At 45.5% G+C, this 16,092-nt stretch overlaps 1 protein-coding gene across 1 annotated transcript in view; it reads right to left on the bottom strand.

Annotated features, from left to right (window-relative positions):
* Nucleotides 1–15,596, bottom strand: part of Nlrc4 (NLR family CARD domain containing 4) — a 33,576-nt gene extending 17,980 nt beyond the window's left edge. The window contains exons 1-4 of the mRNA XM_029470913.1: nucleotides 15,438–15,596; nucleotides 9,167–9,280; nucleotides 3,953–4,213; nucleotides 1,307–3,301 (exon numbers count right to left, since the gene is read on the bottom strand). Of these exons, the coding sequence (XP_029326773.1) occupies nucleotides 1,307–3,301; nucleotides 3,953–4,213; nucleotide 9,167 (2,257 nt within the window). The 5' untranslated portion in view covers nucleotides 9,168–9,280; nucleotides 15,438–15,596. The remainder of the gene's footprint in view (nucleotides 1–1,306; nucleotides 3,302–3,952; nucleotides 4,214–9,166; nucleotides 9,281–15,437) is intronic.
* Between the last annotated feature and the right edge of the window lie 496 nt (nucleotides 15,597–16,092).

The following is a 16,092-nucleotide window of genomic DNA, read 5'->3' on the forward strand; positions in this document are numbered from 1 at the left end:
TGCTTCCTGACCTGCTTGAGTTCCAGTCCTGACTTCCTTTGGTGATGAACAGCAGTATGGAAGTGTAAGCCGAATAAACCCTTTTCTCCCCAACTTGCTTCTTGGTCATGATGTTTTGTCCAGGAATAGAAACCCTGACTAAAACACCATATCCTGAGCATTATTTAGGCCCTAATTCTGAGCTTGGTCTCAAGTGACTAGAACACAATGCTATGAAAGAGGCCACATGGAAGAAAGAGATTAATAGAATCTACCCTTGTACTTGTCACAGATCCTTCTCTAGACCCTAGCCCTGAGGTCTGGTTATCAGCCAATGGAATTCATTTTTATTGTAAATGTCGTAGGTACAAGTTCTACTATGTTTAAATGTGTAAGGAGAATGAAGCACAGGCTCAGACCCTGGATGTCTATACCCAGTGCCTGCACCCATGGCATGGTCCCAAGTTTCCTTATCTCTTTGAAGTATGCTTTCCAGCTAGTGGCAATAAGTGCAGAAACCCCTCCCTCCACAGCTATTTGTCAAAAATGGGTATTGTAGGGGCTGAAGAGAAGGCCCAGCAGGTAAAGGACACCGACTTCTCTTCCAGAGGACCCAGGTTCAATTTCCAGCTTCCATATGGCAGCTAATAGCTACCTGAAACCCCAAGATCTGACAACCTTACACAGACATACACGCAGACAAAAAACCAATACATGTAGAATAAAAATAAATAAATTAAGACAAAAAGATTAATTTAAAAAATGGGCATTGTACTCAGCTATAAGTAAGTTGTTCAAATATGACAGAATTAAGCCGAAAGATAAGAGATAACCAGATGTGATGCCATGATTACACCCCCAGCCTTGGAAAGCTGAGGCAGGAGGATTGCGTTGGGTGTGAGGCCAGCCTGGGCTACATATGAGACTATACTGAAAGAGGAACTAGAGAAGAGGGGAGGACAGGAGAGGAGAGGAGAGGAGGAGATGGAAGTTGGGTGGGGAGAAGAAGAGAGAAGAAAGAACAGAAGAGAGAGAAGAGGGGAGGGAAGGAAAAGGGAGGAGAGGGGAGATAAACAAAAAAACAAAAAACAAGTAAATCTTTGGCAGATGAAAAGTTCCAGAGATCGATTGGGGGCAGGAGCCACAGAGAGTCAGAGCAGCTGAAAGGATGAAGAACAGAAGAAATACAGATAGGGATAAGCCAGGCTCTGTGGTGCACCCAGGAAGTAAAATGCACTAGAAATGTTACCAGAAGCCTCAAATGCAACTAGCACTCGCACAGTACCACCCAGTCTTGACTGATTGTATTCTTCGGATGTGCCCATACCTGGCAGCTGTTGAGTGTGCAAGTGGTGAATACTTAAGTTCTGGAGGTCTGTCACAGATGTGATGTACTGTTCGTCATCCGTGGTGAGGGGACTGGCTTCCACCATGAGGGTATGCATGTTCTTGCAGGTTCTGAGGACTGAGCTGAGCCTTCCAGCCATGGCTGCACATCTCTTGATATACAGCCGGAGGTTGGTGGCAGAGCTGAATATCTTCCCCAGATATTTGATATCTTGTTTATTCAACTTGCTAATATCTCGGAGTGTGACCTCTAGAGTCTTGAATTCCTGCTTCCAGTTGAAGAACAAAGACACAGCCCTGGGGGGAATATAGGTTTCTGAGGGCCCTTCTGTGTGAACACCAGGGACATTCTCTTCTGCCTTGTTCTGTGACTCTGTAGCTCTTTCATAGAAATCCAGCTTCACGAAGTCCAATGCGCTTGCACAATTAGGCAAGTATTCAAAGAAGTCAAATAAATAGTCAGGGATGTTCTCTGAGTTGATGTATAAACTTTTACCTTGAAAGAAAGCTTCAAATTCTTGGCTCAGGACTGATTTAGACATACTCTCTGAGAATAAATTGATGCCACACTCTACGAAGGAATTGACATTGATGGCTTTCAGAACCTCTTGCTCAGTGGTATTTCTCAGGCTCTGGATTGATTCCTGCCTCCAGAGAGGCCTCTTGGTGACAGAAAGTCCTTGTAGGCTGCCATGCTGATAAACCATTGCAAGGTGCCTCATGACCGCCCTGGTTGCTTCTGTGGACGACCCACACGTGTAGAGGAGCAGATTGCCATATAGGGATGTGATGTCAGAGATGGAAACCATTTTGTTTAAGTAGCTGTTCCCCTTGCTCACCTCCTCTGGCTCTTTGGACGTCAGCAAACTGCTGAGTCTCCGACCTGCCGTGTACTCCTGAAATGATTTATGAAAAAACTTATACGTGGGCTTCAGCCTCTGAGCTGTGTACTTACAGAGGAGCCCTATTGTCACCAGGATGTCCTCGTTCATGCTGGACCCATGCTCCAGTTCAAAATCAAATTTGTGGGCGAACACACCTTCTAGGGCCAGGTCTCCACAGTAGTCTAGGCTCCTGGCAAAATCACCTGAAGCTCCACCTCTGTATCTGTGGCTGTTTTTCTGTATCAGGAGGTCGTAGAAGGTTTGGAACAGCATGGTTTGGGTGTGAGCTTGGAATTCCTGTCTGCCCATCTGAATTGCACAGGTGATCACCACAAAGAGAGGGGTCTTCATCAGATTTCTCAAGCACCTGGACTTCTGGATTTGGAACCACAGGCGTTCAACCTGATCAGGTACCAACACTGCCTCGATGAGAACTTTGGCACTGTCTTCGGTCATATCTCCCACCTCCGCAGTTAGGGCGCCAACATGTCTGATATGCCTCAGGCACTCCGTGGTGGTGGTGACAATGACCATGTTCTTGAAGCGATGGTTTTCCTTGATCAGGGCTTCAATTTCTGGGCAGTTCTGGGGATGGAATTCATTGTAACCATCAAGAAGAAAGAGGACCTCCTTGTGTAGCTTCAGCAGCAGAGTCTTGAAGGTCGGCTTGCTGATGGAGTCAGGTATGTTCAGGAGCTGATCGTACAGTGTTTCAAATAGTCCCCCCCTGGCGCTTCTCAGGTGGATGAAGAAGACCAATTTGAACCCCTTCAGAGCCCTGCAAGCCCCAGAGGCCCAGAGCATAGCGATTCTCTGCAGCAGGGTGGACTTCCCTTTGCCAGACTCGCCTTCAATCAGGCAGGGGCTCTTCAGAGCCTCCAGCAGGCTGCCCAAAGTCAGCTGCTCCACACGGTGATGACGATGGTCCTTCTTCCACATGATAGGTTCTGTGAAGGTTTTCTCCAGATTAAAAATTATGTCGATATCTTCACCCAGGGGGTAGAAGTTCAGAAAAGCAGGGCTGTTGTACAAGTCCTTTAAATTCTGGGCCAAAACATTCAGGTCTTCTTCTGTGACCTGATAAGAAAGATCTGTTAGAGAAAATATGATGTTATAGAGGGCATGATTTGCATCTCAAAGCTCAAGGCCCAGGGGATGAATGGCAGAGATGCCAAGAATCAGGGGAGGCCACTGATTTCTTTCCCTAGTTCTAAGATACCAAATGCCCATGGATTGCCCCTGGCACCCTCCCCCTTGTTACCTCTTTTTTAACCCTTTCTTTTCTTTTTCTTGCCATCATGACAGCTGCAAATTGGAAACCAGAGGACTCTTCATTGTAGTTAAACAAAGTGAAACTTCATTTAGTTAAAGAAAGTGAAAGATTTGACTTAGAATGTGGGATGGGGTAAATTTCAGCCAATTATGCAATCTATTCCCTCCAAGTAAGTAAAGGGGGGAGTCGGAGGTCTAGCTTGATGAGGAGGGAATTGCTGTCACGTGGAAAGTAGAGTGGTTAGCTTTCCATAGTACTGTATCACGAGGTAGGTTGTTGGCTGGGCCATTCACCCGCAGATGGCCAGTCAAAGATGGCTGGCTTCACCAATTTGTGTTCCAGATATATATCCTGGTCTGCTTCAAACTTCAAACACAGAGATGAAGGACAAGCTCCATGGAAGGGACTGTGGGTATTCTTAATGGTTTGTTTGTTTTGGTGGGACAGAGGTGAGCAAGGTAATACTTACTTTGTCCAGTTAAGTCCTGATACACAAAATAGTCCCAGTTTTCAAGACTCTTAAGAAAGAGGTTGCAGGCCGCTGAGCCCTTCTGCATAGTCATATGGATGATCTTTCGGGCAGCTTCCCGCTCCAAGGGCTCACAATAAATGAGGTCAGCTTCTTGATTGTTGAGAACGTTCAATTCAAGGAGGTCATCGCAGATTTGCCTGGTAACTGTTAAACCCATCCTTTGAATAAGGGCTGGTCTGTTGTTCCTTATGAAGTTCACTGAAGAGAGGGAGGTAAATATTTGTTCATTTGTTCATTTATTTATTTTACTCTACATGAAATAAACATATCTCTCACCAGTGCATCAGAGCTCCACATTTTTCCTCCCTGCTCATCTTGAGCTATGGGGATATCAGAGGCTTTACATTCGGGCCCTCGGGAAGTACTTGCAAAACTCTCCAGCCATAACTTCAGGCCGGGAGCAAGTTGGTTTTGCTTCAGTGATAAAGTAAAGTAGATCCTTTTGTCCACCGATAGGAGGAGCCTCAAGTGAGTGCCAGGTGTGGTGGCACCCATCTTTAATCCCAGACTCAGTGGGGCAGTGGCAGCCCGATCTCTGTGAGTGTGAGGCCTGCCTGCTCGACAACGTGAGTTCCAGGATAACCGGGGCTACAGAATGAGACCAGAAGAAAGGGGAGGGAGCAGCATGGGAAAGAGGAAAAGGAGGGGAACGGGTTGGAGTGGGAGGGTGAGGGCAAGGGAAAGGAGGGTTTTGAAGTAATGAATGACCCTATCCTCCAAGCATGAGAGCCATTACCATCCTCCTCAGAGCCAGAGACCCTCACAATATTGTACCTGTCCACATTCTCCCTTAGAAGGAAGAATGGGGGCGGGGATCATTAGGCCCTCACCTAAGAGTCTGGTTACCCTCTTCCTATGTCTCTCTCTCTTTACCAGCCATCCTGCCTCAACTTCACACTGACTTGGGAGGTGCAAGGCTAGCGAGTGGAAGGTTAACTGGAGAGGGACTCTTTCTATACACAGGGAATGGTCATCCATGCTGATACAGGCGTGGCAGAGCTGTGGGTGCCTTGGGGTTACTTACCACCTACCTGGACTCTGACAAGTAAGACCAACAAGCCTACACTGGTTCAATAAACTAGCTAGACTTTAGTCTTATTATCAGAACTCTTTGTGGAATGGTGGGTTGTCTGTTCACAACTGCCCCAGGGAAAGTGAATGCAACAGCATAGGAGCTGGCAATTGTTAGCATCTGTAACCTTTTCAACTCTCTATGAACCAGTTAGAACCGCCAACTATGGAACAGACTGGCTCTCGGGGTGGGGGTGGGGGGACAGAATATTTCTTTTGTAGCATTTACTGAGCCCCATAAGTGTAGGACCATGAAAGGCAGCCTGGTTCCTGGTTGAGCTAAGGCTAGAAACCCCAGTGACCCTAAAGGGACGGTTCCCAGACACTAGGCTCCTGACTCAAGGTCTCAGCCCTTCACAGATTTGTAGCCATCAGTCACATAAGGGCAATACCCGAATCCCCTCCACAGGTAGAGGACATGGCCACAGGTCAAGTAGGCTCAAGACAGATCTCCATTTTAATGAGGTACCTAAAGGACTGGAGGACTTAGTCAATAAGCTTTCCTTCCCAGACACTCCTCCCTGCAAAAGGTATTTAACCTCAGGCCCGCCCTGAGAAGTGGGGTACAGTTTTACTCATCCACTTTCCATGACAATAAATGTCTTAAAACCATGAACTGTCTCTTTTTGTTGGGATCCACCATGGTGGGGAGCAATGGAGAAGCCCTTCGCTTAAAGAGCTGCTGTCTAACCTCTCATGGAAGGCCTCTCTACACTCCCAGCCACGACCACTACCGACAAGCAAAGGACTCTATCCCCTCGGGACCCAGCCAGAGCTCCCCTCTCTTCCCCCTCAGCACAGGCTAGATCCAACCTGAGGGACTTTGCTCTGTTCTCAGTTCTTTCCCAGCATCCAGCTGCGCCTGGGTGTCCAAGAGCCTGAGAATCAAATGACCCCAGCCTCTGTACAGGCCCACTGACACCTAAGCCAGCCCTGGCTGTTCCCAGGACCTTAGACTGTGCTTCCCCAAGAAGTGATGTCCCCCAACTTCAGATACTCCAACACCAGCCAGCAATGGCGAGGGTTAAGCACAGTCAAAACTCCTCCCAGCGGCAGAGCCCTGTGGCAGAGGAGACACAGGACCCCACTAACCCCTATACATAAGGGGTTCAATACTCCCATTAGGTCCAATTTCAAGATAACCAAATAGGCTGACTGGCTTACAAGAATCTGAAAATCCAGCATTTCACCAGTGAGAACCAGCTAGGAGCATATTCTGTGAAACCTTGGTAGCTGTTAGGAGAATGTATGTGGAGCATTGGATACACGTAATGAATATGTCAACAAGCTGGCTACAATGCTCACTTCTTGTCTTCTTGCCACAACGCAAAGGAGTAGGTATTTTGGCTCTCATTAGCTTTAGTCTTTTCTGAAAAAGATCACTACGAAGTATTAGACAGTATTCAGTCTAAGCTCTCTCATTTTTCCTAGCCTCTAGAGAGACTATGCCATTTTTGTGTGTGTGTCTTCCCCTGGAATGCTTTAATCTACTTTGGGGTTTGGTTTGGTTTGGTTTGGTTTGGTTTGGTTTGGTTTGGTTTGGCAGTACTCGGGATTGGCCTACAACTTTATACTTCGGAGGTAAACTCCCTACCACTGAACCACAGTCCTAATCCTGAGCCTAACTCTCAAATACAGACAAAACTGTGCCCAGGTACTGTATGTAGCATACCATCTCTGTGACATCAGAGGCCACTCTCCCTGTCTTAGACTCTTAGTCTGCAAGTTTTCTTTGTCCTATAGGCTTCCCTGTGTTTTACATCTCTCATGTCTGGAGACTGGAGAGTCAAGATGTTTCTCCCAAAGGCTCCAGGTTCTCTCCAGTCTGAAATGTCCCATCAGGCAGCCCAACCCTTGGGGGGGTCTCACTCCTGCCCCACATCCTGTTATCTGTGTTTACTTCTGATTTTTGTTTTATGGCAAAAGACACATAAGTCTCTGAAAAGCCTGCTGCAGTCTCTTACCAATTTGTACAGACTGCCTCTGAGGCTAGGTATCTTCCCACTTTAGAATGAAGACACCAAGGTTTCTTAGTACTAAAAAACTTTGTGATGTTGAAAAAATATGTGCTTGGTGTGGTGGCACTTAGCAGGCAGAGCATCCTGGTCTACATAGTGAGTTCCAGGATAGCCAAAACCACATAGAAGAACCCCTTTTTTTTTTAAGATTTATTTATTTTTTTTTTAATTTTTAATATTTTTATTACATATTTTCCTCAATTACATTTCCAATGTATTTATTTTTTATATGTAAGTACACTGTAGCTGTCTTCAGACACTCCAGTAGAGGAAGTCAGATCTCATTACAGATGGTTGTGAGCCACCATGTGGTTGCTGGAATTTGAACTCAGGACCTTCGGAAGAGCAGTCAGCGCTCTTACTCACTGAGCCATCTCACCAGTCCCACCTTTTTTCAAAGAAGAAAAGTAAGATGTATGGACCATATGTTTGTATGTGTTTAAATGTTTAAGAAGTATAGTATACAAACATATCATAGTATATTATGATATTCTGTGTATAAGATAATCTTATTGCTAGCCATGAATTAACTTCATTCTATATAACATGACCACGGAGCTATAAGATAAAGTCAAGATTAGCCATGATGTAACTAGTGGATGGACAGTTGCTTTGATGTCATGTAACTAAAGATGTTCATTTATATGTTTGTTTGTTCATTTGGGGGAACAGGGTTTCTCTGTGTAGCCCCCGTCTATCCTAGAACTCAGTATGTAGACCAGGCTGGCTTCAAACTCACTGAGATTCTCCTGCCTCTGCCTCACAAGTGCTGGGATTTAAGGTGTGCCCCACCATGCCTGGCAAAATGTTGTTCCTAATCGTGATTTGTGCCCATGCGTGTGGCCGATCGCAATCCTTTTTGATCACACATAAAAGCCTGTTCGTTCATTATTCATTTTTTCAGGATATCTGCGCATCTAGACTAGCACTTCACAGTGGACCATTGTGCAATGGCAACCATGCTCTTGTTGGTATTTTCCAGTGTGAGAGCTATTAGCCATGTGTGGCTTGTGAGGGCCATTAATTAGCCAGGGATGGCTTGTGGGAGTCGTTTAGGCACACATGACCACTGAGCACTTGACATGTGATAAGAGTGAGAATGTAACTGAGTTTTGCTTGGGTTCGTTGCGGTTTGTTTATTTTAAGGGTCTTGTTACATATCCCAGGCTGATTGGTGATCCCACTTCGTCGGATCCCAAGTGCTGAGACTCTAGGTATGCAATACTATGTTCTCATGTGCAATTGAGTTTCATATTAAATTAAATTCTAAGTTTAAATTTACAGTTAAATACCCACAAGTGACCAGTGGCTACTACACTGGACAGCACAGGTCAGCACTGATGTCAACATGGGAACGGATAACTTGGGAGCTTCGGAAGCACTGAGATCTGGGCCATTTCTCCGATGTGATTGGGTAGAGTTTTCTGAAATCTAGATGCCAAGACCATGACTAAACAGGCGGTGCCCAGAGCAAACAGGTTATGGCATAACGTAGCCAGTCCTGGTCTTACCCCATCTGTCATCTGCCTTTCTCCACAGGCTTGCCATATTTTTTTTAATGAATTCTCAAGACAGCATAGTGTATTGTGATGGTTTGTATATTCTTGGACCAGGTAGTGGCACCATTTGGAGGTGTGGCCTTGTTGGAATAGGTGTGACCTGGTTGGAGTAGGTGTGTCACTGTGGGTGTGGGCATAAGATCCTCACCCTAGTTGCCTGGAAGTCAGTCTTCCACTAGCAGCCTTTAGAAGACGTAGAACTCTCAACTCTGCCTGCGCCATGCCTGCCTGCATACTGCTATGCTCCCATCTTGATGATAATGGACTGAACTTCTGAATCTGTAAGTCAACCCCAATTAAATGTTATTTTTATAAGACTTGCTTTGGTCATGGTGTCTGTTCACAGCAGTAAAACCCTAACTAAGACAAGTACTTAATTGAGAATTCCATAGTTAGTCAGATGAAAGCATGAATTGCTTTTCCATTTACTACCATCAATGTACTACCAATAATCCCATAAGAGCATCAATAAACTAGACAGATGCTGCTTACTGTATACTTACTTGTGGTGAGTCAAAGCGTCCCACGTTCCTAGATCTCAGTAGAAAATATTCCTTTTCCAAATGGGAAGACCAAAGACTGTCATACTGTTGTCCTTTTCTCGTGGTAAGGCTCTCCTAAGAAACCAACAAAATGGAAACAAAGACTGGAGTTGCTTATTACCAGGGCAGTGTGGCTCTTCTAGATGTGAGGACCTGATTTCTTATCCCCAGCAGCCATGTGAAAATCTGACCCTAGTATAGAGGGCAGGTAGAGATGGGCTCACTGGCTGCCAGTTTCACTAGTTAACCAGTGGTTCCACGTTTCGTGAAAAACTCTGTCAGGAACAAAAAGATAGTAATTGAGGAAGACGCCTGACATGACCTCTGGTTTCTATGTGTACACACACACACACACACACACACACACACACACACAGAGAGAGAGAGAGAGAGAGAGAGACATACACTTCCTCAGATATGTAGAGGTGTAGACCTTGATCAAGTGGAACTTTGCAAACTCCTCAGTTGCTTCCCATTGAGGACAATCAAGCTAAGAAGACAAATTAGATCTAGACATCAAAAGATGAAGCCAGACCTACTGGGTTCTCTCCAAGATGTTAAAAGAAAAGGACATTTGTAGACAAAGAAAGTGGCATGAGGAAGGAGCCTTGAGAGAAAGAGCCAGAAACCAGGGTAAGGATAGCAGAGGAGAACAAACAAAGGTCAGGTCTGTGGTAAGGATTGGGCTCAGATCCCAGATCTACCACTGATAAGATGAAGTTGAGATAAAAAAAGAGCCACTACAGCTGAGTGTGGTGGCACACACCTTTAATCCCAGCACTCGGGAGGCAGAGGCAGGAGGATTTCTGAGTTCGAGACCAGCCTGGTCTACAAAGTAAGCGCCAGGGCTAAAAAGAGAAACACACAAAAAAAAAAAAAAAAAAAAAAAAAAAAAAAAAAAAAGGCCACTACAGTGAACGGACTCCTCCTGCCTATCTGTGGTGGTTAAGTAAGGATGGCCCCCAAAGGCTCATATACTTGAATGCTTAGTCATCAGGAAATAGAGCTCACTGAAAGAATTAGGTATGACCTTGTTGGAGGAAGTGTGTCACTGGGGTGAGGGCTTTGAGGTTTCAATAACTCCTTGTCTTCTCTCTTCTCTCAGTCTGTGTACTGGGTGCTATCCAGGAGGATTTGTGGGGCTCCAGCCCAGCCAGAGCAGTCAAAGAGTTGTAGCAATCAGAGGAGGAGCTGGAGCAAATGGGGCTGCCAGGCACCCAGGTCAGAGCCACCAAACAGGAGGTAGCTGCAGTAGGCTCTAGCAGCTTCCAGCAACAAAAGCTTCAGGGGAGAATTCTCTTCCCTTATGGTGTTTCCAGCTCGACAAAACAGGCACTCTCAGAGTCTTTGGAGAAATAACTCAGGCACTTTATTCTTTGTGGATAGGATCTTATAAACGTTTGGGGGTGGGTTGGGGTCTAAAGGTCGATGCTTTCTATTGACTTGGTCTGAGATGTTAGGGATGCCTCATTTGCATGCGGAATGCCCTTACGTGACTGATTCTCACAATCTTCTCCATGGAGTGTCGTAGTAGTCATGTGTTCCAGGACAGGAACATGATCAGGAGAAGATTTAACTGCCCACTGTTCTCAATTATGAAAATTTCTGGGGTTCCTGAATCCACTCAGCCTTACCACATTTTCTGCCTGGTGACAGTCCACTGCCCCCACCCTCTTCCTTGCTGCCTCCTGATCAAATGTAGAACTCTCAGCTATCTCTCCAGCATCATGTCTGCCTGCAGGCTGTCATGATGATAATGGACTGAATCTTTGAAACTGTAAGCCAGCCCCAATTAACCGCTTTCATTTATAAGATTTGCTGTGGGCCGGGCGTGGTGGCGCACGCCTTTAATCCCAGCACTCCGGAGGCAGAGGCAGGCGGATTTCTGAGTTCGAGGCCAGCCTGGGCTACAGAGTGAGTTCCAGGACAGCCATGACTACACAGAGAAACCCTGTCTCGAAAAGCCAAAAAAAAAAAAAAAGATTTGCTGTGGTCATGGTGTCGCTTCGTAACAGTAGAACAGTGACTAGGACAATATTTTTTTTTTTTTTAAAGAGGAAAGATTTAATCCTCCATTGGCTGGGCCAGAGGNGAAGTGAGACTAGGAANAAAAAAAAAAAAAAAAGAGGAAGGAAGTAAATAAGAAACCATAAAATTCCCTCCATTATGTCAGTGGAGTGGGTCATCTACTTGCTTGTCTACTAAAGTAACCAAGTAAAACCACTGCACAAATCACCAGGAAAATATGCTTAGAGTTTGAATCCAGTTTAGCTACTGGAAATAGTGTTCTTACTAACAGAATGACAGCAAAGAACTAAATCAGAGTCAAATAACTATTTTTGTTTGTTTGTTTGTTTGTTTTCGAGACAGGGTTTCTCTGTGTAGCCTTGGTTGTCCTGGAGCTCACTTTGTAGACCAGGCTGGTCTCGAACTCAGAGATCTGCCTGCGTCTGCCTCCCAAGTGCTGGGATTAAAGGCATGTGCCCACCACGCCCAACCAAATAACTAATTTTTAATTGCTTTGAAAATAGAAAGCTCGTAGCCTGGATCTCTGGGCTGAGGATGCTGGAGAGATGACTCAGTAGGTAAGAGTACTTGTAGCTACTGCAGAGGGCCTGGGATTACTTTCCAACATTCACATCTGTAACTGCAGTTACAAGGGATCCTTCTGGCCCCATAGAATATCAGGCATGCACAATATATATATATATAAGCATGCAAAACACTTGAGATAAAAGAAATAAATCTTATAAGAGGGAATGTGGGGCAGCAGACTGTGAGAGGAAACCTGGTAAGGTTGAGCTAAGGTTAGAAGCCTCAGAGACCCTGAAGGAACGGGTCGAGTTTTGCCTGCTCCCAGAACCAGGCCTCTGTCACTTAACCACAGCCTCCCACAGCCCTACACCTACCCTGTAGAGATGTTGGTGGCCATCAGTCCTGTAGGGGCAGCACCTAGAGCCCTCCGACATGTAGACAAGGTATCTGCAAGCTCTCAGACCAAGCTAATAGGAAGTACCTGCTGTCAGACCCTGACTAGTCCCAAAACTGTATTTAAGGATCCTATCCAGAAGGAATAAAGGTGTGTGAGAACTACTCTTCTGAGAGCGTCTTTCATAAGAGCTGTGAAACGCCACCGCCAGGGAAGAGACCTGCTCTCCGGAAATGCCAGCAGAAGCTCCCTCGAATCCCTCGCTGGCTAGTCAGCCTCCCGCCAGTGCGGCGCGACTCAGAGCAGAGCTGGTGCAGCGTTTTGTTTTGTTTTGTTTTGTTTTGTTTTGTTTTGTTTTGTTTTGTTTTGTTTTGTTTTGTTTTGTTTTGTTTTGTTTTGTTTTGTTTTGTTTTGTTTGGAAGAGAAGCGGTGGAGGCGGAGGTGGGGGCAGAGGCAATTCCCCCTCCCTGCTCTCCTTCTCTCCCTTTGGCCTAAACCCTCGCACCTGGCAGGGCCAGAGATCTCCATGGAAAGCCTCAGATACACAAGCCCACAAGAGAGTGGAAAGATTGTAAGAGCCAGAGGATCAGGGGTTTACTGGGAGATTGCGTCTTCTAGTAATGTCAGAAGCTACACCCATAGAGTCTCACCAACATCACCTCCCAAACATGAACTGAATAAGGAGGACACCAAAGAACAAGCCAAATTGCATGGGGGACTGGATCTGAGAGTGGCGGGCCCATGAGGACTCAGTCCTACAGGAAGAACTACAGACAACCTGGTAAAGCAGGGATCCTGTCCTAGGGACAATCAAATGGTCGGCGTCAAATGGTTAACCCCAAAGATGCACATACAAGTAACATACCGACTCAACAGGCTATATTTGAGAATATAAATGTATATATAAGTACACCTTTGCATGTGATATGAGTTGATGAAAAGGGAAGCTGTAATTTGAAAGGAGAGAGAGAGAAAGAGAGAGAGAGAGAGAGAGAGAGAGAGAGCACAAGCAGGGAGGGGCATATGGCAAGGTTTACAGGGAAGAAAAAGATGGGGGAAACGTAATTAAAATATAACCTCGAAAATACTTAAAGTTTAAAAGAGTGGGAAAAAAAACCCAACCACATACTGCTTGTCTTAGCTAGGGTTTTACTGCTGTGAGCAGACACCATGACCAAGGCAACTCTTATAAGGACAACGTTTAACTGGGGCTGGCTTACAGGTTCAGGGGTTCAGTCCATTATCATCAAGGCAGGAGCATGGCAGCATCCAGGAAGGTATTGTGCAGGAGGAGCTGAGAGTTCTACATGTGAAGGCCGCTAACAGAATACTGGCTTCCAGACAGCTAGGACAAGGGTCTTAAAGTCTACTTCCACAGTGACACAGCTACTCCAACAAGGCCACACCTATTCCAAGAAGGCCACACCTCCTAATAGTGCCACTCCCTGAGCTGAGCAGGTACAAACCATCAAACTGCTCTTATAGAGGACTTGAGTTTGGTTCCTAATACCTATGTTGAGCAACTCACAACTGCCTTCATGAGTTTCTGCACTTAGGTGCACCCATCCGCACACATTCACGCACGCACACTCACACATACACACACTCACTCACACACACCACCACCACCACCACACACACACATTAAAAATAATTGTTAAAAACAAAAATTAATTCTTTAAAAATTCAAGACAAGCCAGGCACATGCCTTTAATCCCAGCACTTGGGAGGCAGAGGCAGGCGGATTTCTGAGTTCGAGGCCAGCCTGGTCTACAAAGTAATTTCCTGGATAGCCAGGGCTACACAGAGAAACCCTGTCTCAAAAACCAAATAAATAAATAAATAAGTACATACATACATACATACATACATACATACATACATACATACATAAAATTCAAAACAAGGTGGAGTTGTGACCAGTTTGACCATCTGGATTTGGAGTCATGCTCTGAAAATCTTCCTACCCACCTAAAATACCTGAATTGTGTGGAAGCGATCCTTTTCTTATGTTTGCACCATGGCAAATAAGATTCTCTTTCTTATTTGAAACAAGGTCGTACAGCATAGCCATGTCTGGCCTGGGGCTCACTGTCTAGCTCAGTCTAGTCTCAGACTCATGGTAACGCTCTGGCCTTAGCCTTCTCGGTGTGAAGATGACTGCCATGAGCTCCCACATCCAGCTTAAGTGATAATGTTCTTTCAGATCGTGATGTGAGTTTCTCAGAAAACTGAAATCCTTCTTGACCTACGTCTCGGGTGTCACTCCCACAACTAGGGGGAAAGAACTCATAGAATTGGCTACAGAGAGGCAGCATGTGTAAAAGTCAGTTCTCTACTGGAATAATCTGTGTGTCCCAGGGATCAAACTCTGGTCAACAGACTTGGTGACAAGTGCCCCTAACCCCTGAGCATCTCCCCTGCCTCTGGATTATGCTTCCTTTACTGAACTGTTAGCACTCACATCTGCTCCAAGCCTGGGACTGTAGCAATGATTAACCAGGAAGACGGATGGAACAGAGGCCACCCGTCCCTGTGATTCATCTATCATTCCAGTATAAAAATATCCTGATCTAGAATCTTCTTAGATCTCCTTTGGACACCCGCAGCTCACTGAGTACTCTTAGTGCTATGTACATAGTGTATGAAAATTGTCTAAAGGCACAAGCGGGAGTAATGGGAGACTGGAAGAATAAAAGAGGTTAAGGGAAGTTAGGAGAGCAATGGGGTTATTAAGATGCTCTGAGATAAAGACTAGACACGCCTTATCTTATCACACAACTCAGTCTGTAAAGCACTTCCTAGACACACTGGGGCTGGAAACACCTCAACACACAACGCAGGTCTGTAACACACTTCCTATAAGCATTCTTCCTATCCCCAAGAGGGACTTTCTTAACTTTTCTGTCCAAGTTTAAGTATCTTGTCAGAGGCTCAGGACACTGGATGGACCAAGCAGTCTCTCTCCCTCAGCTCTGGGTTTCCTTCCTGTGAGGCCAAAGAGCATTTTCTAAGTCTTTTTGTCTCATACTAAATACAAAGGCATTCTCTAGGACTCCAAATCCTTTAACACCAACTCAGAAAAACTCAGCTAAACTCCAACAGACCAGGTTAACCACCCGCCCCCCAACACTGCCTACCCTCAAACCAAACTTCCCTGCAGGCAAATCAGCCCAGTGGGCAAACCATCCACTGCAGGACAACCTCACAAACACAGGCTTCAGTGGACCTAAATTCAAATTTCAGGATCTGACTCTAAAACTGATTTAAAAACCTATTCCCTCTCCCCCGTCCCCGAGGTACCTGGCCAAGCAATCCAGTTGCCTTCGAAGGAAAAGTCGTCTTAAAATTAAGTTTCTTTCTTTCTTAATCCAAACTTCTTTGTCCATGAGAGACAACTGTAGAAAACAGGAAGTGCCTGGTGGGTTCTTCTCCTGCTTCAGAACCGTAATAACCGTAATAACTGTGGTATTTACGTAATTACGGAGCACATGCGAGCAAGAAAAAGGCGTGACCGAGTAGCCTGGAAGTAGGGACTTTGAACTTAGGCACTCTTTGCTTCCTGGTTATTCATGTGGTAAAGAGTTAACAACTGTTTCTTTCTCCAAGCAAAGGGAATGAGAAAGCTTTATTAGTGCCAATTATGAATGACAAGACCCAGGAAGACAGGGTACTCAAAGTTCAAAAGCAGCAACCGTTCCATGAAGGTTTTGTGTGTGTGTGTGTGTGTGTGTGTGTGTGTGTGTTATTTTGTTTTGTTTTGGGACAGACTCTTTTTACGTACCCCTGGCTACTCTGGTACTCCCAGTGTAGATCAGGCTACCTTGGACCCCACAGAGACCCACCTGACTCTGCCTCCTGAGTGCTTAGATTAAAGGCACATCACTACTTAGTTTCAGGAAGCTTTTATATTAACAGAACAACAACAACAAAAAGTCATCAATCGACATAATTTCAA

This window comes from Mus caroli, chromosome 17 (assembly GCF_900094665.2).
Source record: "Mus caroli chromosome 17, CAROLI_EIJ_v1.1, whole genome shotgun sequence".
Classification (NCBI taxonomy): domain Eukaryota; kingdom Metazoa; phylum Chordata; class Mammalia; order Rodentia; family Muridae; genus Mus; species Mus caroli.